The sequence below is a fragment of the Notamacropus eugenii genome, chromosome 7 (assembly GCF_028372415.1).
Source record: "Notamacropus eugenii isolate mMacEug1 chromosome 7, mMacEug1.pri_v2, whole genome shotgun sequence".
Lineage (NCBI taxonomy): Eukaryota > Metazoa > Chordata > Mammalia > Diprotodontia > Macropodidae > Notamacropus > Notamacropus eugenii.
Window position 1 is genome coordinate 31,652,289 of NC_092878.1, and position 25,007 is coordinate 31,677,295.

Below are 25,007 nucleotides of genomic sequence, written 5' to 3' on the forward strand. Positions count from 1 at the left end.
TGAATGATGAGTTCCCTTGATTTGACCAAACGTTTTGTTCCGAGTCAAACAAATGTGCAGTGAAATCATCCCACTTGCCAAGTCAATATCTGTCTTTTTTTTTGATGCTCCTCAGTTTCTAGATTTGTTTTAGCTCCTCTGCCAGAGCTGCAAACCTTATTTATTTATTTTTTCTGTGTAAATGTTTGTGGTTTTTGCTAAATGGATCAGTTATATCAACACGTCCTACCACATTATTAGTTTTATCAAATAACAGAATGTACAGCCTGCCAGCCAGAATGTGTTTGGTGTATGTCTATCCAGTACATCTTGTAACAACCCTTTTCTAATATCGTTTAGATTTTTTCCTTGTAAGTTAACACATTTATCAGCCCATATTTCAAGGCAAATTTTCTAGTGCATAATTTCTGCAGGAGAATTTTCCCTGTTAATGGGATCCATAGACACTAAAATGCTTCATTCCCTATTTCTGTGTTCATGGAAATTGCTGACTGTTGAAAAACAAAATGTTGACTGGATGGAAGAAAGGAAGGAAAACAAGGGAGGGAGGGATGAAGAGTAGGAGGGATAGAGAAAGGAAGCGGGGTGGGGGGAGAAGGAAGCAAATAAGTTTTGTTTTTCTGGGTTTTTTATTAAGCACTTATTACGTGCCAGGCACTAGGCTAAACATTTTATAAATATTATCCCATTTGAGCCTTGTAACAACCCAAGTAGGTGCTACAATAATCTCTATTTTACAAATGAGAAAACTAGAGGCAGACAGAGGTTAAGTGATTTGCCCAGGGTCATACTTGTAATACACGTCTGAGAACAGATTTGAATTCAGGTCTTCCTGACACCAGGCCCAGTAGTGCTTCCTCCTAGTTATTGTATGCCTTGTGCCTCTACATTTATCAGCCTAGTTTTTCTCCATTAATTCCTTGTGATCCTTTTTGGTGGCCATCACTCTGTCTGGGGGCTGTGGAGTTCTCAAACATTTGGGTTTGGCTGGAAGAGCAAATCTGCTGCATCCAACACATTTTCTTTTAATTGCTAAGCCCATGTGTATTTTAGGAGGAAATTTGATCCATATGTTTCTGATTCATCTACATTGAAGTCACCAAAATGTTTTGTAAGAGAGACTGAGATGAGTCTTTTCTTTCCCTTAGAGACAGGAAGTCGAGGTTGTGAGGAGGAAGTTACCCCCAAACCCATCCTGACCTAGGGTTCATTGGTTAAAAAAAAGAAAAAGCCAAACTTTATGAGGTTTGCATGGGACTTCGCTGGTTCCAAAGCATTTTCCTAGCCCATTCCCATTATAACCCAAGTTACCAAGGTCCAAGCTATCTTTTGTGTCTATGGAGCAGCACATGAGAGCAAATCTCTTCTTTTCAGATTGAAGATTCTCTGTAGGAAATGACTTGATTTTGCCTCATGGTTTGTGTAGGGGTAGAGAAAGGTACGTATCGACCACTTTGCCATGGAACAACTCTGGTATCCTGGTATTTCCCTTATAATTGGTGACTCTCCGATGTCATTAGTCCATAGAGAATACAACACGAGAGAACGGTCTTCTAGGGATTGAGACTCTTGCCAGAGAGTGTTTTGTGGGCTTTCTTGACAAGCTTCCTCCACCCACTGTCATTTGCCAATTAGGCCTAGGATTTGAAGAAACTTTAAAGTCAACCAGTGTGTTTATCCATGTGGATCTCAAGGTCCAACAGTTTCATTAGCAGAGAAAAACAATTGGTGAGAGAGAGAATGTCTGTGAGCCTAGAGAAATAATGATGTTTGGGTGCTTTGATTTCTTCAGAGACTTCCCCACCACATTGAATCACTCCCCTTTATCTTTCCAAACCATCTCACCACCCTTCCCTTGTGACCCACCTCTGCATGCTAATGTCCTAAACCAAAAGCAAACTCATCATTCGCTGGCCAGACAAGGTTTTCCAAGATCTCTCTGCTCTAATTACTGAGCTGCTGCTGCCATAGCCTTGAAAACAGTTGAAGATGTGTAATACTTCCTTCCCGTGTGCAAAACACATGGCTACCAGATATTCCGGTGGTCAGGAGTACAGAGTCACTCAAAAGCCACTGATATAACCATGATGATGGTGCTGCCTTATGCAGTCGTGGTCCTCGTGGTGAGAAATTGGGATGCTGCCCTAGCATGCCGATTCATCCCTTGAACAAACAGGGGGACATGTGTAGAGTTGGCTTCAGGGTGATTATCCCAAGACTCAGAATTCAGAGAATGCTCTCCTGCTAGCTATTGGGTAGTTCCCTGTGAGGGGAAAGGAATGTGGTTCTGTTAGCTTGTTCTAAAAGAGACCTGACATTTTCTGGAACATTGAACACATATGAATACACCCAAAGAGTGAGTTAACCCTGTCTAGCAAAAAGGTTTTAGTACTCAAAGCTCATAGAAATTCTGCACAGCCTATGGAATTCAGAATCAGTTTTCCTTAAACTATTTCTCTCATTTCTTTAGGCATGCAAAGGTTCTTGGAGGTTGTTTGAGTTTTCACCCCATGTGGAATCCTTTATACAAAACTTCTGACAAGTAGCTGAATATCCAGTCTATGCTGAACACTTCTGGTGGCAGCAAACTTACTGCCTCATGTACTTTTCGTTGATTTCTATTTATCCTCTTTCTATTTATTCTGTAGATGACTACATAGGGACCTCTTGCCTCCCCTTTCCATGAGGGAGATCCATGAGGATAGGGATTGATTTACTATTTGCATTTGTATCATCACTGCTGATTTAGTACATTATCTCTTCAAAGACTTTTCAGGAGGTTAGCATTTAAAAGAACAGAAAAAGTTCTTTTACATAAAGAACAAAATGAGTTCAATCAATTGTTAAATGATATAAGATATTGCTGCATTTTGATAGCTAAAAGGAAAAGAACTCTGGTTTAATAAGAACTGCTAAAATATATGCATGATGAAGCACAGCTTTCAAATGGGATTTGAGCATCCTGGGACATAAAATGAAAGTAGGATAAACATAAAGATGCAAAAAGCCTTTGTAAAAAGATGTATGGTGATGAGTCATCCCAAAATTGCCTTGTATTTATTTTTATATACTTTAATGTATACACCCCAAAAGAAAGTAACTTCCCAGAGGACATGGGCTGATTCATTGTGTTCCCCAAGCCTAGCACAGTGCCTGGCACAAAATAGTGTTTAATAAATGCTTGTTGACTGAGTATTTTTGATTTCTTGCTTATCTAGTCTGTTCCATTGATCTACTTTTCCATTTTGTTGTTCAGCCATTTCAGAGTCTTTGCAACCCTATCTGGGGTTTTCTTGGGAAAGATACTGGAGTGGTTTGTCATTTCCTTCTCCAGCTCATTTTACAGATGAGGAAACTGAGGCAAAGAGGATTAAGGGATTTGCCCAGGGTTACACAGCCAGTAAGTGTCAGGTCAGATTTGAACTCATGAAGATGAGCTTTCCTGACTCCGGTCCTAGAATTCTATCCACTGAGTCACCTAGATGCTCTCTGTACCACCTACCTGCCCCTAATAAAAAAATTACATTTTTTAACCAGCTCCAAGTGGTTTTGGTAATTATAGTTTTATACAATGGTTTGAGGTCATGAAGTGCTATTCCCCCACCTTTCCCCCCTTTATTTCCCTTTAGGTCCCAGACATTTTGTTCTTCCAAATTTTAACCTGATTTTGTCTCATTCTATAGAGTGACCCCTTGGTAATTTGATTGATATAGCATTATGTCTGTAAATTCCTGTAGATAATATCTCTTTAAATTATATTGTCATGGTCCAATTATAAGCAATACATAGCCTTTTAGTTACTTAAGATTTTATTTCTAAGAAGAGTATTTTGCAACTTATTCATATAAGTCTTGAGTGAGGTAGACTGACCACCAGATACTACATACGTTTTGTAGTTATTTTGTATATGGTTTCTTTTTCTATCTTTTATCTATCATTTTTTAAATTTTTTATAGGGATGCTGATAAATTTTGTGTATCTATTTTGCATCTCATGGTTTAATTTTTAAAAAACTACTGTTTGCTGATTCTATAAAGTTTTCAAAGGAAACCTTCATGCCATCCGCAAAAATGATAATTTTGTTTCTTCTTTACCAATTATTGAGGTTTTAGTATTATTCTCTTGTGATATTTCTATTGCTGCCATTTTTAGAACTACAGCAAATAACAATGGAAAAGAGTGGCATTGAAATATTTCTTTTAAATACACAAAAGGGAACAGAGGGAGTCATAGATTAGTGCGACATCTTTGAAAATGACATGTTGAATTTATTATATACTTAAAAAGAAAAGCAAATTGTACATAAAAGAGATTTTCAGTGTTGTATACAAAACCTAGCACAGTGCCTGGCATAGAATGGGTGTATAATAAATGCTTGTTGACTGATTGTTTATGATTCTTCTGTTTTCTGTTCTAATAAGGATATAGAAATATTTATTTTATTTAGTGTTTCCTAAATAGAGAATAAAATAAAATTCAAAGGAAGGAGAAGAAATATCAAGTCTCTCCAATCCATCCCACACAAGGCTGTCTGACCATATCATGGTCAATTGGCTCTCTCTACTAGTTCCCTATCAACTTTAAGGTCAAATACAAACTCCTCTTTTTGATATTTCAAGTCTTTCATGATCCAACCTAATTTTCTTATATTATTACGTTACTTTCCTGCACATACTCTTCAGTCTAGTCAAATTGGCCTTGTTATTGTACCTATGTGATTTTAAATACTCCAACCTCATGTCTTTGAACAAACTCTCCCCATGCCTGCAAAGTCCTCTTCCTCACTTCTACCTCTTAGAATTCCTAGTTTACTTCAGCACTCAACTCAAATGTCACTTTTGTAAGGTATCATGTTGCATTTTTATTTCAATGATGTAAAATAATTTTTATTAAGCTTGCCCTTGATTTTTCAGGATTTCTATTTTTGTACTTAATTGGGGATTTTAAATTTGTTCTTTTTCTAGTTTTTCTTTTTACTGCATGTCCAATTCGCTGATCTGTTCTCTCTCTCTCTCTCTCTCTCTCTCTCTCTCTCTCTCTCTCTCTCTCTCTCTCTCTCTCTCTTTCTGTTTTTATTGATTTAAGCATTTAGAGATATAAATTTTCTCCTAAGTATTGCTTTAGTGGCATCTCACACATTTTGGTATGTTGACTCATTGTTGTCATTATATGTAATAAAATTATTGATTGTTTCTATGATTTGCTTTTTTGCCCACTCATTCTTTAGTTTGTTTTAGATTGCTTAGTTCCCAACTAATTTTTAATATTTGCTTCCAAGACCCTTTATTGGATGTAATTTTGATTGCATTATGGTCTGCAAATGGATGCATTTAATATTCTTTTCTGCCTTTGGTTCTGAGGTTTTTATGCCCAAATACATGGTTCATTTTTTGTGAAGATGCCATGTACAGCTGACAAAAAATATTCTCCTTTGTATTCTTATTTATTTTTCTCCAGAGGTGTATCATATCTAACTTTTCTATTCATCTTTTAACTTCTTTCTTATTTATTTTATGGTTGGATTTACCTAGTTCTGAGAGGGTACAATTGAGGTCCCCCCAATATAGTTTTGCTATCTATTTTCTCCTGTAACTCATTTAACTTTTCCTTTAAGAATTTGGATGTTCTCCCATTTGGTGCATATAAATTTAGTATTTCCATCTGTTGTCTATGGTACCTTTTAGTAAAATGTAGTTTCCCTGGTTATCTCTTTTAATTGGGTCATTTTTTAATTTTGCTTTTTCTGAGATGATAATTGCTACCTCTGCCTTTTTTTTTTTTAACTTCGGCTAAAGAATGACAAAATCTGGTCCAGCCCCTTATTTCAACCCTATGAGTGTCTTTCTGTTTCAAGTATGTAACTTGTAAACAGCATATTGTTGGATCCTGGTTTCTAATCCATTCTACTATACTCTTCTTTTTTATGGGTGAGTTTATCCTACTCACCTTCAGAATTCTGATTAATAGCTGCACATTTCCATCTGTCCTATTTTTTTCTGTTTATTCTTCTCTCTCTCTCTCTCTCTCTCTCTCTCTCTCTCTCTCTCTCTCTCTCTCTTATTACCTCTTTTCATCCTTTATACCCTTCTCAAAAGTAAATTTTGCTTCTGACCACTACCTCCTTTTATCTATTCTTCCTTTTATCCTCTTCCCTTTTCTCTTAGCCCCTTTCCCTCCTATTTTCCTGACAGATAGGATACATTTCTATATTCAGTTAAGAATGTTTCTATATTCTTCCCTCTTTGAACTAATTCTGAGAATAAGGTTCAAGTGTTGCCCACTCTCCTCACTTTCCCTTCCACTGTAAGAACTTTCAAGTGTGCCTCTTTTATATGAGCTAATTTTCCCCATTCTACCTCTCCCTTTCCCCTTCTCCCAAATGCATCCCTCTTTTTCATCCCTTCATTTTTCTGAGATCATCTCAGTATAATTGACTCATGTCCATGTCATCTGTTTTTGCAGTCTCCTAATTGCCATAATAATAAAGTTCTTAGAAGTTACATGTATCATCTTCCCATACTGGAATGTAAACAGTTTAACCTTATTAAGTCTCTTTCATGTTTACTTTTTTATGCTTCCTTAAGTCTTGTGTTAGATATCAAATTTTCTGTTCAGCTTTAGTTTTTTCATTGGAAATGCTTGAAAGTCATCTATTTCATTAAATGACCATTTTCTCCCTAAATCATTATACTTAGTTTCGCTGGGAAGGGGATTCTTGGTTGCAATCCTAGATCAGGGGTAGGGAACCTGCAGCCTCAAGGCCACATGTGGCCCTCTAAGTCCTCAAATGTGGCCCTTTGACTGAATCTAAACTTCACAGAACAAGGACTCTTAATAAAAGGATTTGTTCTGTAAAACTTGGAATCAATCAAAAAAGGCCACACCCGAGGACCTAGAAGGTCACATGTGGCCTCAAGGCTACAGATTCCCCATCCCTGTTCTAGATCCTTTGACTTCCAGAATATCATATTCCAAGCTCTCCAGTTCTTTAACTTGAAAGCAGATAAATCTTGTGTGATCCTGACTGTGGCTCTTCAATGACCACTTGTAATATTGTCTCCTTGTTCTGGGAGCTCTAGAATCTGTCTGCCATATTTCTGGGAATTTTCATTGTGGGATCTCTTCCAAAAGGTAATTGGTGGATCTTTTTATTTTATTTTACCCCTGATTCTAAAATATTGAGGCAGTTTTCCTTTATAATTTCTTGAAATTTGATGTCTAGCTCTTTTTTTTTAATCCTGGCTTTCATGTAGTCCAATAATTCTTAAACTATCTCTCCTCACTCTATTTTCTAGGTCAGTTGATTTCCCAATGAGATAATTTCCCCCATTCTCCCTCTCCCTTCTTTCTCTCCTTTGGGTTATCATGTATCAAGAATGTGCTGGTAATAGAAATGTTATTTGTGCTTTATTTTCAAAGACCGATGAATTCATTGGGCAATGTCTTGACTAATACATGAACTGGATTTAAGTGAGGCACAGTTGCACAAAGTAATCAGGCTCATTTTTTCAGAGTCATTGAAATCACAACTACTGGTAATGGCTCTGGATGCAGTGAATGACCTTAGTTTCTTCATTGTCTGACCAACCTCTCAGCAACTCATAGTGCCTGCTTCAACCACTTTCATAGCCATTGGAATGAATTGTTCTCATCTACCCGTTCCACTAGGGAAATCCTTCACATGCTTGGGGCGGACACTTCCCTAACTCAACGATGGATTTGAGGTCCATGGGTTACCCTCAACCTGGTTTAACCCATCTGCAGAGGCATTATCCTGGGGTGTAGCCACTGCACGTTGTATAGCTTCTTGCAGTCACAGATAAGAGTTAAGTACCAGGTAGACACCAAAGATGGATGAACAGCCCTGAAAAGTGCTTGGCAAGCCCTCACACCACAGTGCTAGTCCTCCTTGAATATCTCATATGCTCCAGGAGAGCATAATTCCAATAAGAGAAGATAAACATAAAAGGAAGCTGAAGGGAAGATTGGAAGAGATAAAGATATCAAATATCTGGAGATCAGATCTGGAATTCATTCTGGAGATTAATGAACTATTGCTGGACCTTTTTAAAGGCCTTTTAAAGTGGAACTTTTGGGAGAAGCAATCTGAACAGAGGGAGAGATCACAGGGACAGAGAGGCTCTTTGTGTTAATTTCAGATTGAGTCTCCAAGATGAAAATCTAGAGTATGGGAGAGGAGGTTTAGAATGTAACTTTTCCTCTTATCTTCTGTTGCTCCCTATTTACTGGCTTGTTCTCTGACACTTTCAAATATTTTTATATCTCTTCTGTCCCCAAAAACTCCTTGGGTTATGATTCTATATTTTTCTTGATTTTCATAGCCAGACTCTAAGGAAAAAGCCATCTATACTTAATGCCTCCATTGACTTTTAAAGCCTTTACAATATGGCATCCAACCCCACCATACTATTGAAATACCACCAAATCCAACAAGCCCTTTTCACTCCTCCTTAATTTCTCTTTATCTTTTGACCCTGTCCATGACTACCTCCTTGTGAGTACTCTCTTCTCCCTTCGTTTCCATGATACTTTTCCTGGTTTTTCTCCTCTTCTTTTCACTTCTGCTCTTGGTCTTTTTTTGCTGTATTGTTAAACAACTCTTGCCCTTATCTGTGAATGTTGCCCAAAAATACATCCCTGGTCCTCCTCTACCTCAATAATCCCATCAGCTTCCTTGAGTTTAATTATCATGTCTATATGACTCCTCAATGTTTTTATTCAACTTTAATCTCCCTCCTATAGTCCAGTTCCACATTTACCAACTGCCTATTAGGCATTTCCATTAGACTATCACATTGGAATCTCAACCTTAACATATCCAAAACAAAATTCATTCTCCTTCCTCCTAAACCCACCCTGCTTCCAAACTTCTTGATTTTTGTTGAGAGAATCACTATTGTCCGGTAAATCCAAATTTGTAACCTCCCAGCCAACATTAATTTTTCCCATTCCTTCCTCCCAAATAACCAATCCATTGTGAAATCTTGTTCATTTCACATGATATAGTATCTCGATTTCATTCTCTCTTTTTTATTCGTATGACTACTGCCTTATTTCAGGCCCACATCAACTCTCATAGTGCTTAAAACACAATATAAATTTAAAAAATGTTTGCTTACTTGATCCACTCCCACCTGAGCTATTGTAATAGTGTGCCTTTTCAGTTTGTCCCCACGTAAACCATTTTTCTCCCAGCTGATAAAATAATCTTGCTAGAGTATAGATCAGACTATGTTTCTTGAACTGAAATTAATTGAAATGTGGACCCATTGGTGACATTAAGATAGTCATGAGAAGAGACCAGTAGTGATGGTTGGCAACACTGCTAAGCAGTTCCAAGGCATTTATTTATCAACCTGACATTAACAATGGGGAGGTCTGCTGACTTCCCGGAGAATGTATCTCAACTATGACAGAGAGCCTCCCAAGATTTGTTAAATCTGACATTTCCAAACACTTCTGGTAATTCATGTGTGGGATCGAACTGTGTTGCTGGAATAAACGTAGACGGCATTGCTGGGGATTACAAAGTCCAGGAGAGGTCTCTGGGAGGGGGGGAATGTTTGCATCACTACTGCCGTTTGGAGGCGAGGCTAATATGAAAAAGGCCAGTTTGGAAAATGATTAATAAGATGACACCTGTGAACAGAATTTAGATTTCTGTACCACAAATTAAAACATGAATGACGGACATATGGCCAGGGATGAAGTGCAGATGTTGATGACTGACAAAATTATATTTTCCTAGAGTCTTACAAGTCTGATAAAAATGATTTAAATTTCAAAAGAGAATAAAAGGAAGAAAAATGTCTAAGTCTATCAAGTTAGAGACTATGCAAAGTAATAATTACAACACAGGAAAAAATAGTCATTAATTTAAGGAGCCAAATTTTTTAAAAAGAGTCAACAGTATAATTCTACCCAAATTAATATACTTGTTTAGTGCCATACCAATTAAACTATCAGACAATTACTTTCTAGAGCTGGACAAAATAATATCAAAATTCATTTGGAAAAACAAAAGGTCCAGAATATCAAAGGGACTAATGAAAAGAAATGCTTGGGAAGGTGGCCTAGGGCTACCAGACCTCAAACTGTACTATAAAGCAGCAATTATCAAAACCACTTGGTATTGGCTAACAAACAGAGAGGTAGACAAGTGGAATAGACTTGGCACTCAAGATGCAGTAGGCAAGGAATATAGCAACCTTCTGTTTGATAAACCCAAGGACCCCAGCTTCTGGGATAAGAACTCATTGTTTGACAAAAATTGCTGGGAAAACTGGATAACAGTGTGGCGGAAATTAGGCATAGACCCATACCTGACACCGTACACAAGAATAAAGTCCAAATGGGTACATGATTTAGGTATAAAGATTGATACCATGAATAAACTGGAGAAGCAAGGAATAGTGTATTTATCAGATCTATGGAGAAGGGAAGAATTCTTTACTAAAGGAGAGATAGAATGCATTATGAAATGCAAAATGGATAATTTTGATTACATTAAACTGAGAAGTTTTTGCACAACCAAACCCAATGCAACCAAAATCCGGAGGGATGTAGTAAATTGGGAAAGAATTTTTACAGCTAAGCTCGGGGATAAAGGCCTCATTTCTAGAATATATAGAGAACTGATCCAAATGTATAATCATACAAGTCATTCCCCAATTGATGAATGGTCAAAGGATATGAACAGGCAATTTTCAGAGGAAGAGGTTAAGGCTATCTATAATCATATGAAAAAATGCTCTAAATCACTATTGGTTAGAGAGATGCAAATCAAAACAACTCTGAGGTACCACATCACACCTATAAGATTGGCAAACATGACAGAACAAGAAAATGATAAATGCTGGAGAAGATGTGGGAAAGTTGGAACACTAATTCATTGTTGGTGGAGCTGCGAGCACATCCAACCATTCTGGAGAGCAATTTGGAACTATGCCCAAAGGGCTACAAAAATGTGCATACCCTTTGACCCAGCAATATCGCTACTAGGACTATATCCCCAAGAGATCATAAAAATGGGAAAGGGTCCCACATGTACAAAAATATTTATAGCAGCACTCTATGTAGTTGCCAAAAACTGGAAGTCAAGGGGATGTCCATCAATTGGGGAATGGCTGAATAAATTATGGTATATGAATGTAATGGAGTACTATTGTGCCATAAGAAATGATGAACAAGAAGACTTCAGAGAGGCCTGGAAGGACTTATATGACCTGATGCTGAGTGAAAGGAGCAGAACTAGGAGAACTTTATGCACAGCAACAACCACAGTGTGTGAGAGTTTTTTCTGGTAGACTTTGATTTTTGTAATAACACAAGAACTTCTTACCAAAAAAAAAAAAAAAAAAATCCCAATGGAGGATCTCAAGGCAAAATGCCTGCCACACTCAGAGAGAGAAATATGGAAGTCACTCACATATTGTAGCAGATCATGTTTGTGTATGTGTATGTGTTTGTGTATCATGTTCTGATTTGTTATACGATTTCTTTCATTTATCTTAGTCTGACTACATAGCATGACTATAGTGAAAATATACTCAATAGGAAAGTATATGTAGAATCTATACAGAATTGTATGCAGTCGTGGGGAGGGAGGGGGGGAGTGGGGGGTAGGTGGGGTGGATAAAATCACAATTGTATGGCAGTGATTGTTAAACATTACAAAAAAAAAAAGAGTCAACAGTATAATCCCTACTTTCAGCTTTCTGTGTGCTGATATACAGAGTATTAGTACTAAATAAAATCAAGTAGAAATTTAAATTTGCAAGGAAGTAAATTTAATCTTATATGTCTCTGTAGTTTGGTGAGATACAACTGATGACTAGATTATGACTCTGGAAAAGTGTTTTTTTTCCAAGAAGAATAAGGAAATATAACTTATAGTAGCTTTGTATATTAAGACATACTCATGATGTAGGTATAAAGATTGATAATATAAACAAATTAGGGGAGCAAGAAATAGTGTATTTCTCAGATTTGTGGAGAATGGAGAAATTTTTGATCAAACAAGAGATAAAGAACATTATGAAGTGCAAAATGCATAATTTTGATTACATTAAATTGAAAAATTTTTGCACAAACAGACCCATTGCAACCAAGATTAGGAGGGAAGCAGAAAACTGGGAAAGAATTTTTGCAACGATGGCTGTTAGCAGTGTTGCAGCTCAGCTCTTGTGCAGTGGCTGTGGCAGTGACAGCTTCGGAGCTCGATACAGTATTACAAGGCATGACTTGTTGAGTCATCAACGGAGAGAGTGATTTACATTTGGAGATGAAGTCTCATACCATTTTGTTGGTACAACCTACCAAGAGGCCAAAAGGCCAAACTTATGCTGATTATGAATCAGTGAATGAATGCATGGAAGGAGTTTGTAAGATGTATGAAGAATATCTAAAGAGAATGAATCCCAACAGTCCCTCTGTCGCATATGACATAAGTCAGTTGTTTGATTTCATTGATGATCTGGCAGATCTTAGTTGCCTTGTGTACTGAGCAGATGCTCAGATGTACCAGCCCTACAACAAAGATTGGATCAAAGAGAAGATCTATGTGCTTCTCCATCAGCAGACCCAACAAGCTGGCAAGCCTTGGGGGGATGTGGGGAGGGCTTGGAAAACAGGTGTGTACAGAATGCTGTAGTGGGAGAGTTGTTATTATAGAAGTCTTGTTTCCATTTTGTTACGATCTAGCCAAGGTCAAACGCATTAGGAGTATTAGAAGATTTTTGTCTTGTTCAATCTGAAGCCCCTGTCCCTCCCCATTTTCTTTTTCTTTTTTAAGAAGTAGCTGAAAATTACTCTTTGGTCAGTTGGCACTTAATTACAGTTCTTCCAGCTGTTATATCTGCTTATAACGTTCACTGTACTTATCCTTCTGTGTAAGGGTTTTCCAGAATTTAGTTATGTCCTCAAAACTCTAAGGCTTAGTAGAGAATACAATAAATGCTCTTTAGTTAATAAAAATAAGAATTTTTGCACCTAGTGTCTGTGATAAAGGCCACATTTCTAAAATATATAGAGAATTAAGTCAAATGTACAAGAATACAAGTCATTCCCCAATTGACAAGTGGTCAAAGGATATGAACAGGCAGTTTTCAAGGAAGAAATTAAAGCTATCTATAGCCCCATGAAAAAATGCTCTAAATCACTATTGATTAGAGAAACGCAAATCAAAACAACTCTGAAGTACCACATCATACCTATCAGATTGGCTAACATGACAAAACAGGAAGATGACACATGTTGGAGAAGATGTGGGAGAGTTGGAACACGAATTCATTGCTGGTGGAGCTGTGAGCTGATCCAAAAATTCTGGAGAGCAATTTGGAACTATGCCCAAAGGGATACAAAAATGTGCATACCCTTTGACTCAGCAATAATGCTTCTAGGACTATATCCCCAAGAGACCATAAAAATAGGAAAGGGTCCCACATGTACAAAAATATTTATAGCAGCACTCTTTGTGGTGGCCAAAAACTGGAAATCAAGGGGGTGCCCATCAATTAGGGAATGGCTGAACAAGTTGTGGTATATGAATGTAATGGAATACTATTGTGCTATAAGAAATGACGAACAGGAAGACTTCAGAGAGGCCTGGAAGGACTTCTATGAACTGATGCTGAGTGAAAGGAGCAGAACCAGGAGAACTTCGTACATAGCAGCAACCACAGTATGCGAGGAATTTTTCTGGCAGACTTAGTCCTTCACAGCAATGAAAGGACCTAAAAAATTCCCAATGGACTCTTGAGACAAAACGCCTTCAACATCTAGAGAAAGAAGTATGGAACTGGATCACAGAATGAAGCAAACCATTTTCTTTGTATTATGTTATGTTTTGTTTTGGTTTGGTTTGTTTTGGTTTTTCTTGTGATTTCTCCCATTCAATTTAATTCTTCTATGCAACATGACTAAGGTGAAAATGCGTTGAATAAGAATGTATGTCTAGAATCTATATCAGATTGCACACTTTCTCAGAGAGAAAGAGGGAGGAAAGGAGAGGGGAAGGAGGGGTAAGGAGGGAAAAAAATCTATGATATGTAGAAGTGATTGTAGAACCCTGAAAACAAATAAACTAATTTTTTTTTAAAAAAAAGACGTACATGAGGAAATTCAGGAAAAGAAAGGAAAAGCAGAGTGGAGAACTTTTTGAGTAAAGATAAATGGAGACAAAAATAAAAATTATATTGTCATGTTAGTAGAACTTACCTGGACAGAGAAGGAAATTAATTAGAAATTTGGGGAAATGATCTGCAGCCAGGCATGAAGACATGTTTTAGTACTAATAAAAAATTTTGGTCAAAATCAAATGAGATAAGATGTGTAAAACAATTTGTAAACCTTAAAGCACTTTATAAATGGTAACCATTATGCTTATTATATCTGGTCATCTGCTGGAATTCTGCCAAAATAGAGTAGGAATAATTTGTATGATAACAACTATATTACAGAGAAAAAAAAACACTTTAAAATACTTTAGAATCTGATCATTGCAATGTTATGAGAGGATCAAAGATAAAACATGCCACCCACATCCTACCAGCAAGATGATGGGCAGGCATAAAATGTAGAATGAGACATACATATTTGATTAATGAAAAGTATTAAAAAAAGGTTGTTGGAGCTTTTCTTAAAGTTATTGAAGGAAAAGCGGAGGATCAGTAGCAAACACAAGTAGGACAGCTTTGAAAATAATGTGTTGAGTTTTTTGCATAATTGGAGAGAGAAACAAGCTATTTCATGGTGCATATTCATGGTTCCATGGGTAAACATCATTTTCTGTTCCACTTTATATATGGAAATGCCCATTTTATTTATTGTTTGCTAAGTTCAAAAGAAGAAAATAAATTCATGTACAAGAAGCAAAAAAGGGAACTGTATCCCAGACTTGATTCTGAACAGGGAGAAACTGGTTTTTGACTATAAAAATGATGATAATCTTGAGTAAGACTTTTGTCTTTTGTTTAATATACTCTGACTAGTATGTAGCAGGAGTTTAATAAATGCTCATTGACTGCCCTTATGGAATGCTTTGCATTTTTCCTATCCTTGATTCTCCTCTCTGTACCCATTCTAGTTTTCCAGGGGCTTTTCTGAAATGGAATGAAAGAAGTCACAACTGAAGTCAGCACCACATATATTGTCTGATCAGGGCTGAGTCGAGCAAAGTTGTTTCCTTGATCATTTGAAGGTGAGACGAGGTGCCATAGATATTAACATTTTCTCAATAATGTCAATATAATTTATCTTGTCATTAAAACTTCATTGAAGCACTAATGAAGTCTTAGTGCACTCTAAACCCTTTATGTTGACTCTAGTTCTTCAAAATCATAAACTAAAATGAAAATGTAATAAGGGAAAGGGTAACTTGGTGGCTAAAATGCTCAACTAATGTAGAAAAGACCTGCCATTATGTAGAAAAGTTACATACAGCATAATTTTAATATTATAAAATCTCATTGGCAGTAATGTCAGAGGTTACCTGCTTCAATTCTGAACTAGAATTACACACACACACACACACACACACACACACACACACACACACAGACACAAACACCATTCTCACAAAGTGGTTATCCAGACTCTGTTTAAATGTACAGTGATAAACTCATGATGAAGCATGCTATCCACTTCAGAGAAAGAACTCAGACTGTCTGACAACAGACTGAAGCATGCTATTTTTCACTTTCTTTCATTCTTTTTAAAAATTTTAATCTGCTTATACAAAATGACTAATATGGAAATGTTTTACTTGATTGCACATGTATAAAGCATATGGCATTGCTCCCTGTCTCATGGAGGGGGAAGGCAAGGGAGGAAGAGAAGGACAGAATTTGGAACTCAAAACTTTAAAAAATGTTAAAAACTGTTTTAACATGTAATTATGGGAAATAAAAAAGATGGCATTGGACATGGAAAGAACCACAAAAACAAACAAACAAACATAGAGATAGAGAACCCAGTACCTTTGGAGGCAACTGGGCCACTTTTGGATAATTTTCACTCTTAAGGAGTTCTTTCTTATGTTAAGAAGATGTGTCTTATGTCAAAAGTTTCAAGAGAGGATAGTCAACGATGTTGAATGTTGCATGGAGGTCAATGAGAATGAAGTCTAAGAAAAAGCTGTTGGCTTTAGTTATTAGGTCACTGGTGACCTTTTCAGAAGATGTGGGATAGAGAGCAGTGTACTATTATCTAGATGTATTCAGTTGACTTCGTAATGAAATGGATTCAGAATTGAGAATCTCAGAATCTGAGAAATTAATGGATCAATGTCAACTGGAAGGGAAGAATCTAATGCAAGTCCCCAGGGATCTGTCCTTGGTCCTGAGTTGTTCAACTGTTTCTTCAGTGACTTGTATGAAGACAGAGTTGGAATGTTTATGAAATTTTCAGGTGATATGAATCTGGAAAGGATAAGTAATATGTTGGAGGACAATAAAAATTTAAAATTATCTCAATGGTTTAGAATAGTGGGCTAAATCCAGTTAAATTAAAAATTGTGAGGTCTTCATTTAGGTTTTTAAAAAATCAACTGTATATATACAGAATGAGGAAATGTAGCTGCACAACAGTACAGATTTTTTTTAAAAAAAGGATCTGGAAGGCTGGTCTGGGCTCTGTGGGCTGCGCTTTGCTCAGTGCCCGGTGTGATAGCCCTTTCCTGTCAGCCTTCTAGGCTGCTTTGAACTGGAAAACTCTTTCATTTTGTAGTTTTGTGGCTTCCGCTGCTCTAGAATTTGTTTAGAGTCATTTTTACAGATATTTTATGAACTTTGAGGGGAGAGTTTTTACAGGTCCATCCCTCTATTCCACCATCTTGGTTCCGCCCCTCAACAAGTATTTGTTAAGCACTTATAAATGCCATTCCTACCTCATGGCACCGGAAACTGAACAAAATACTCGAGACAATTTGATGGGGTCTTTGCAGAGAAGGCCTACTGCCTCCTTCATTTTCATAATGTTTCTATCAATATATCCTAGGAGTATATTAGCCTTTGGGGCTGCTTTTTCAGCCTGTTAACTCACACTAAACTCCTACTGCACTTAAAAACAAATTACTAGATCTATTTTACATGAATTATCCAACCATGGCTTTCCTGTCCTCTACCAGTGAAGAGTGTAGTATCATATGATCATAGAATTTAATGCTGAAGGGAACCTTAAAAGTAATTGTCTAATCCCTCATTTGATGAAACAGATGCAGACAGTTTATTTGCCCCAGTTTATAAAAATATTAGTTGACAAAAATGGAATTGGAACTCAGGTGTTCTCACACCAATATTTTTAGTCCAAGTATAGGATTTTTTATTGATCCCTCTTCGACTTAAATATATTAGATTTGTACTTTTCATTGAGACCTTTTGGGACTCTATTTGGATCCAATTGATACTTTTGTATTCCATCATCCCAGATATTAGCTGAATCCAATAAGTATGCCGCATTTGCCTTCATCCAAGTCTCATAAAAATGGTGACCTACACAGGATCAAGTGTAGGTCACTAGACCTACAGCATTCTACTAGAAACTTCCCTCCAAGTTAACATTGACCCATTAATTCCCATTTTTTCCAGTCTTATCATTTACCCACTTTCAAATCTACCTGAGTATAAAGCCCATATCACTATCTATTCCCCCCAAAAAATCATGATAAATTACATCAAAAGCCTTAATTCCAAATATTTTTTGCCTCTGACATTGGTTTACTAGCATATTAATCACGTTAAAAAATGGAATATGGTGAATCTGACATCACTTGCTCTTGATAAACCAACATTGGTTCTTGGTGATCACTTCTCTTTCTTTTCTATGTTCTCATAAATATTCCTTTACTAGTGTGTGCAATAATTTTCCTGGAAATCAAACCCAAGAATTTCATTATTGAAAAAATTATCTCTCTCTTGCATATACTTCCACTGGAGAATTTTAAATCATTTAAATCATTCACTCTGTGTATCCTTTTTTCTGAACTCTTTGTATTCAGCTCTCATAAAAGAGAGTATAACTCATACTGCATTGCATTTTCTCTTATCTTTTCTACCATGAACTTTGAAGCTGAAGGATTTTACTTTATCATCAGCCTTCCTATTTGGTCAAAACTGATGAGAAGGCCAACTCCCATTTTATAGATGATGAATCAGGGAACAGGTCTACCTTGAATGAAATACATACAGAAGTGTTGCCATAAGCTCACCAAGTTACTTTCATCTCTAATGTGTTTGTGCAAATCAGTTTGTAAACTTCTGATGTTTAAACTGAAGGCAAGTTGCACATCTCTTCAGCCATCTGGGCAAGGGGAAACCTTTGCAGCTTGGTATATGAAGTCAATGAACAGCCAAGATACAGATCAAGTGAGTCTACTTACCAAGTGTATTTTTAAAGATCCTTATAAACATGGTCATCTCTAGACCGTCTTACTTATAAAGACAGAGCCAAGTGGAAAGCATCAGCTACTCATCATGAGTAAAATAATATTTATTGGGGTATAACAATGCCCAAGGGCTTGGTGAACTAAACAATCAAAATCACAGTAATAGGTATCAAACTAGAGCCCCAAATACCATTTAAACTACAACGAAAGAGTAAATTTTATGGTCTTGCTTTTTATGACTGAAGACGTATACACTAGCTATCAAAATCACTTTAATTTTCAAGCTCACTCCAGGCCTGAAACAAAATAACCCAAAAGCTCCTATTACCGTAATTTAACAGAAAGCAGAGCCATCTTTTCTTTATCTATGACAACACGATGTCATAAATACAGCTGCTTTTCATCCATAATTACATAAACAATAAACATGCTGCCATTCACTAGGGTTTTAATAGTCAATACACGTAAGCAATATTGTGATCTAATGGGCTGCATCTGTTTTCTTTAACCTTCTTCATTTTACTCATCATCCTTGTCCTCGTCAGAAAAATGAGGCACAGACTTCTTTGCCACCACGTTGTCCAGTCCCTGCCTTGCAGATAGGGGTTCACATTCTGAAAAATACATAGTTTAGTGATGTAAAAAAGGATCAGTTATGCATAACACAGGAAAACACATGGAAGCAATGTATTATGATATGCCCTATAAACTGGACCACTTTGTGATGGGCATTACTGAAGGATTCTATTGAGTGAAATATTATTTCAGGGTGCTAACTAGAATTTATGCTTCTAACTTAAACCTGTAGGATAGCTAACAACCAACCTCCCTCCCTCCCTCGCCATAATCTGGCATGCTTTATCTGTGCAAATATGAGTGCTTGAGTGAATAAGCCTTCCAATAACCTAGCTATTGATCCTTATATACAGGAAAATTCTCATGCTATGTTCCCGTGGGTGGTTTTAATTTTTTTTGGTTTATCAAATACTTTACTAGAAAAAAAATAGCTCTGTGAGACTATTAAATGAATGTTCTTCTGAGTCTAACTCCAGGTATGGATAGCAAGAAAAGTGGTCTGAGCCTCCAATCCATGATGCCAGTAAGCCTGTGAGATGCTGGTATGAACTGAAAAAGGTGATCTCATGGGAATGGTGGGAGAGCGGCTGTTCAGCCTGGGCTGAGGTAGAATTCTCCTGACTCAATTTCCCCGCTGACACCTGGCCGACTTTAAGCCTGACTGAATGCAAGTTGGCAATCCACTCCTACCTGGAACTGACATGAAGTTGGGGAGATATTGGTTCCCTGAAATGTTCCTACTCTTAGTGGCAATTTCCTAGAGTCAAAAGGTTTGTGAGTTTAATAGCAGATCTATTCAATTATAGATTGTTGGTAGGAAAACATCCGAGGTTAAGTCTAAAATTAAGCTATTAGGCTTAGGACTTTAGACCAACAACAATAAGTTAGGGTCCTTTCATTCTTAGTAATACTGTGGAGACAATTAGGTCAAGAGCTTGTGAAGTTAGCAACTTAAATATTATTTGTGTCTCAGTTGGTTAATGTTTTAAAAAAATTCTTTTGTGATCTATATTGTAAATGCTTTAAAAAGAAGCATCACCTGACCACAAGTTGGAATTGTTTTATGTGATATGAACTGTTAAAAATGAAAAATAAAATAAAATTTAAAAAATAGCTCTGAAGATTTATAAGCACACCAGAAGTGAAACTGAAATTCAAAAGCTATTGAAAAGACTTTTTTCATTGCATAAGTGATTTTTTTTCTATTCAAGTACTAAACAGTAGTGAAGTAGAGAGGCATTGTGGGAGTCTCTAGTACTCACACATATCCAGCTGGTCAAATTAAAAAGCTATACACTTTGGGAAAAGCCTGTATATCCAGTGCTGGCCTCTACAGTGTGTAACAAACACTCTTCCCTCTGGTGGCATGTGGAATGAGTCAAAAGTTTGTCCATTGCTGCTCCAACTCACATCTATTTTGTAGCATTTGGAGTTGGAGCAAGCAATTGGAGCCTTGCAGGATAGTCTTTAGCAGGAAGTAAAATTGTTGCAAAAGCTTTTGAAGATATTTGTTTATTGAAGAGCCTTTCCAATGACCCAACAAAAATAAGAAAGGGACTTCGGGATTTTATGATTCCAGAATGATTAGTAATTCAGTTACATGTGAAACAGACTCACTGAGGCAACATTTTGCAGGGGCTTTGTGTCCAGATGGGGCTCCTTGTGGGTCAAAAAACCACATTTCCATTCTCAAAGCTTCATCTGGAGGTGCTATGCTCCCTTAGAGCACTTAACTAAGCATGCTCCCCTGAATACTAGATTGGGGGATCAGTTTTTGCATCTGACAGCTAAATGACTCAATCGTGGGAAGGTTTTCAAGCTCTCCTGCTAACACTGTATCCTTTCTTATTGGGGCTCTACTTCAAAGCAAGTTAAGAAACAGGCTCAGAAGTGAAACCATCCAACCTGGTTGAAATTTGTGGAAATTCCTGTGGGAAGGGTGATATGGGTTTTTTTTTTTAAGTCATTTTCTGGGAAATCTTCTTGCTAGGTGAATTTAAATACTTTTTAGACTAAATAAAGGGGAGTTCTCCAATATTAATTGAATATGTGTAAAGACTGAACAGTGAGTAAGACATTTAAGGGTTGACTGAAAAGTGTTTTACAAGTGAAAATCTGAATGTTTGGTTGGCTTTGGATGATCACATAAAGTCTCATCTAAACCATATGCAGCACTTTGGACTAAGATGGAAGTTTAGGGAGATTACCACTGGCAATGGGTTTTTATGTGACATTTGAATGTTTCACCATCTACCCAGACCCAGGAAGTACCATATTGAGGGGCAAGGGAGGGAAAGGTGGTGAAGGCTGGAAACAGGAAAAATAACAGGAAGGGAAAGAAAAAGAAAAGAGAATTTATTTGAATGTTTTTTAAACCACCCAAATAGTTCCACTGCAATTCAGTACCTCCATTTGTGAGAATTTTTCAGTTCCCTATTAAAACTAGCTTTTATGACCCAGCAAATAGACTAGCAGACATAGGCTGGGAAAGCAGTATCACACTGTAAGAGACAGCATACCACAACGGGTAGTAGCACACAGAGGATTCGAAATGGGGAAGAGCAGGATTCACCAGCTATGTGACCACAAGCAAGTGACTTAATCTCTCACTTTCCTCATCTATATAATGGGGATAATAATAACATCTCCTTCACAGGTCTGCTATGAGGCTCACATAAGATAATGTAGGGAAAGCACTTGGTAAAACCTAGGAGTGCTCTATAAATGTCAACTTTTTTATTATTTTTATGATGTGTGAGCACTGCCACTCTCTCAGATATGCCTCTGTAATAGCTGCTCAGTCTCCCTGGGATTCAACTTTTTTACCTGTAAAATGAGAATAATAGCTTGTTTCCCTCCAAGACTCACAGGGTTAGCATGAAAGAAGAGATGTGAAAAAAAAATACTAAAAGTAACTAGCATTTATGTAGCACTTTGAGGTTGCAAAGTGCTGTATATCTTATCTCATTTCAATCTCACAAGAACCCTGTGAGGTAGGAACTATTTGCTATCCCTATTTTACAAGCAAGGAAACTGAGGTGAGGCAACATGCATTTATCAAGCACCTATTATGTGCAGAGAACTTTGGCTGACACTGATTAAGTGACTTTCCCAGGGTCCCATAGCTACTAAGTACCTGAGGCAGGGTTTAAATTTGCCTCACTCTTACTCTCTGGAAACCATAATTGGTCACTATAATTCTTTGAAAACACAAAAGCACTGAAATTCAAAAATATAAATTTTAAATTTGGGGATAGACAGGCAATTGATGGATAATCCTTAATAGTCTGTTCTAACTTAGAAGAACAATCAGTCCATAATTCTGTTTATTATCTAGCACCTTTCTTCTAAAGAAATAAAGGCACTTTCATATCATATTGTCACTGAGCCAAGAAGTAAGGTGGGACAAGAATTTAACCCAATTCACAATTAAAAGGATTGAGACACAGGGAAGTTTGATTCAGCCTAGATCATGCGGTTTATATAGTTAATGGAGCCAGATCTAGCACTCAGGTCTTCATTTTCTTTTCTTTGTCTTTCTTTTGTCTGGAACAAAAATAAGAATTGGATCTCTGCTCTTGATTTTTTTTTTGTCTGGAAAGCCACAACCTATGCTAAGCTTCTTTGGGAGAAGTGTTGCTTTTAAACTAGTCCAGAATTTCTTCTTTCTGAATCATGAACTTAATGAGATGGTTAAGGTCTCTCAATCAAACTGTGAAGTCCATCTGAATACTGATTATAGGGAAGGCAACTTCTGTTACTCAAGAGGATTGAGACCCAATACTTCTGGCTTGAGGACATGATCTTTGTATGCTCCAGGAGAACAGACAGTACTTGATACCACTGGGTCACATTGACATTCCTGGACATAAATTCTAGGCCTTTTCCATGTGAAGGAAGTTGAGGCTAAAATATAAAGCCTGGCCAAAGTTCCAAAATTTTGGTATCTAGGTTCCCTAAGGATAAGACCTAAGTAGTTACCCACTGACATTCCCTAAGGAAGGACAGAGGGATGGTGGAATAGGGAGTGGACAAAAACTAAGGCTCTTTGCTGAATTTACTGCAGATGTTATTTATGCACCTTGAAGAATAGAGGAAATGGAAATCATGGGCTACTTCTTGGTCAATCTCCATATAATGGCCATTTACTAGCATACTTATAAGGATGTAGGGACCTAGAACTCTGCATGTTCCTCCACGGTCACTACTCCCTCAGGCCCTTTTCCTCCTCCAACTATAAGATTGCAAATGGCAATTCTCAAGTGGCAAAGACTCCTAAACCGGGTAATTTAACTCTGCCAAATAAGGTATTTTTCTATCCTTTCGATACCTTATGAGTCTCTCTTATAAATCCTGCTTTGGGTATATCTGTTCTTTCTCAGACTGAGGCAGAAGCTTGGAGCTTTGTGACATGGAGCTATAGGGATAAATGATGTTTCTGGACAGCCTATATAACTCTAAGGCCAGAAAAAGGAAAACTCATCAGCAGTAAGGAAATAGATTGGAGAATATTATTCAGAACAATTTGCAACTATTATCGTCTAATTCCCTAATCTCTGATAGGGCCAAACTATTTGTTTTTGTTTTTTCTGTGTTAACAGTCTTCATGTGAAAAGCTTGTGCTGTTGTCCTTGGTTTGTTTTTTTTTAAAATTCAACACAAAATAGGTGTTGACTTGGTAACAGCCATATTTTCATCAGATTGGAAGGAGTAAGAGATAAAACTGTAAACTCTAAGGGTGGAGTGTTGGTGGGATAGCAAGGCTTCATATGTTCAACTTGTGAGCGTCAGTGCTTAAAAACAATTCATTAAAAGCTCAAGTCCATTCAGTTCCCTTCAAGAAAATGTCGTAATAGTCAAAGAACACCGTAAACAGTTGAGTCCGTGTTGGATGACTAGGGTGAGGAGATAGTGTTGAAATCTCCAAACAGATACATGTGACATGTGGCAAACGAACATAGCTAAGTTAGAAAATTTGGCATAATCTGGCCAGGAAAAGGACAAGAATATGTCTAGGCAAACTGTATAAGGAAATGGCTGAATTTAGCTTCTCTAACAAAATGCTTCTATAAATTATTGTTTGAACCATGGAATTTAGCCCTTGACTTTATTGTATCACTTAGTAAGTGTTTCATATATGTAAGCTGTCTCCTCAACCAGGCTGCATGCAAGCTTAGTACATGGAGACATACAGAAAAACAAATAGTTGGGCCCTAACAAAGGTTTGTGGGCAGAGCTCATTTTAGTGGCTTCTCTGGGATCTCCCACAGTACCTAGCACAAAATTAGGAACAGAGTAAGCACTTAATGAGTTTTCAAAGAATTGAAACTATAGTAGCTATGAGTTTTTAATACTGTAGTCCAAAGTCTCAGCAGCCTATCAGAGAGCTGGGGATGTAGTTTCAAAGCAAGGTCCCTCTTTATGCTGGACCACTCTCCTAATTTTTCATAAATGCTTATGATGAGACTCTAAAGTTGCTTCAGAACAACCTGAGGTCTCAGCATTTGTCAACAACCCTCTTCAGATAACATAACATAGAAAAATAGTCAAGACTGTAAGTTACCCTCCTTCTCTGTCTCTGTCCACCTTTCATCTTTTCGAAAAGAAGCTTCTTGTTCTAGAGAGGGGGAAGGGAGGAGAGAAGAAACAAATGTAGCAGTATGGATCAAATTTGGTGAATGTCTATTTTAAAAGCAATACTCTGTGTTTCCTGTGGACATTTGCATACACATATTTTGGAAACAGAACTAGATGAAAAGAATGTCGTGTCAGAAAGATAAACCACAAGAGAAAAGTTAGTGGTTTTTCAGCTTTTAATAAAGTCCTTTGGAGTGCCCAGGGGCCCACTAGTGTCATCAACAATCACATAAAGAGGAAAATACATTTTAAAATACAAGCACTAGAAACCAATCTAGCACAGATCTAGTACCGCCCCATGAAATGGCTATGGTAGAAACCAGCCATCGAGGGGGCAAGGACGGGGAGAGGAGGAGAATGGTATCTCACTCCCTTTTAACAAACTGCATAA

The 25,007-nt window shown here is 37.2% G+C and overlaps 1 protein-coding gene across 19 annotated transcripts in view; it reads right to left on the reverse strand.

The window, feature by feature from the left end:
- Positions 1–18,489: 18,489 nt before the first annotated feature.
- LOC140513814 (neuroendocrine protein 7B2-like) overlaps positions 18,490–25,007 on the reverse strand; it is a 66,613-nt gene continuing 60,095 nt past the window's right edge. For 13 of the 19 annotated variants that reach the window (XM_072623822.1, XM_072623832.1, XM_072623834.1 and 10 more), the window contains 2 exons: positions 24,543–24,596; positions 18,490–19,017 (listed from right to left, as the gene is read on the reverse strand). In XM_072623822.1, coding sequence (XP_072479923.1) covers positions 18,859–19,017; positions 24,543–24,596 — 213 coding nt within the window. In that variant the 3' untranslated portion in view covers positions 18,490–18,858. The remainder of the gene's footprint in view (positions 19,018–24,542; positions 24,597–25,007) is intronic. The other 6 variants (XM_072623830.1, XM_072623828.1, XM_072623827.1 and 3 more) reach the window with 1 other exon arrangement.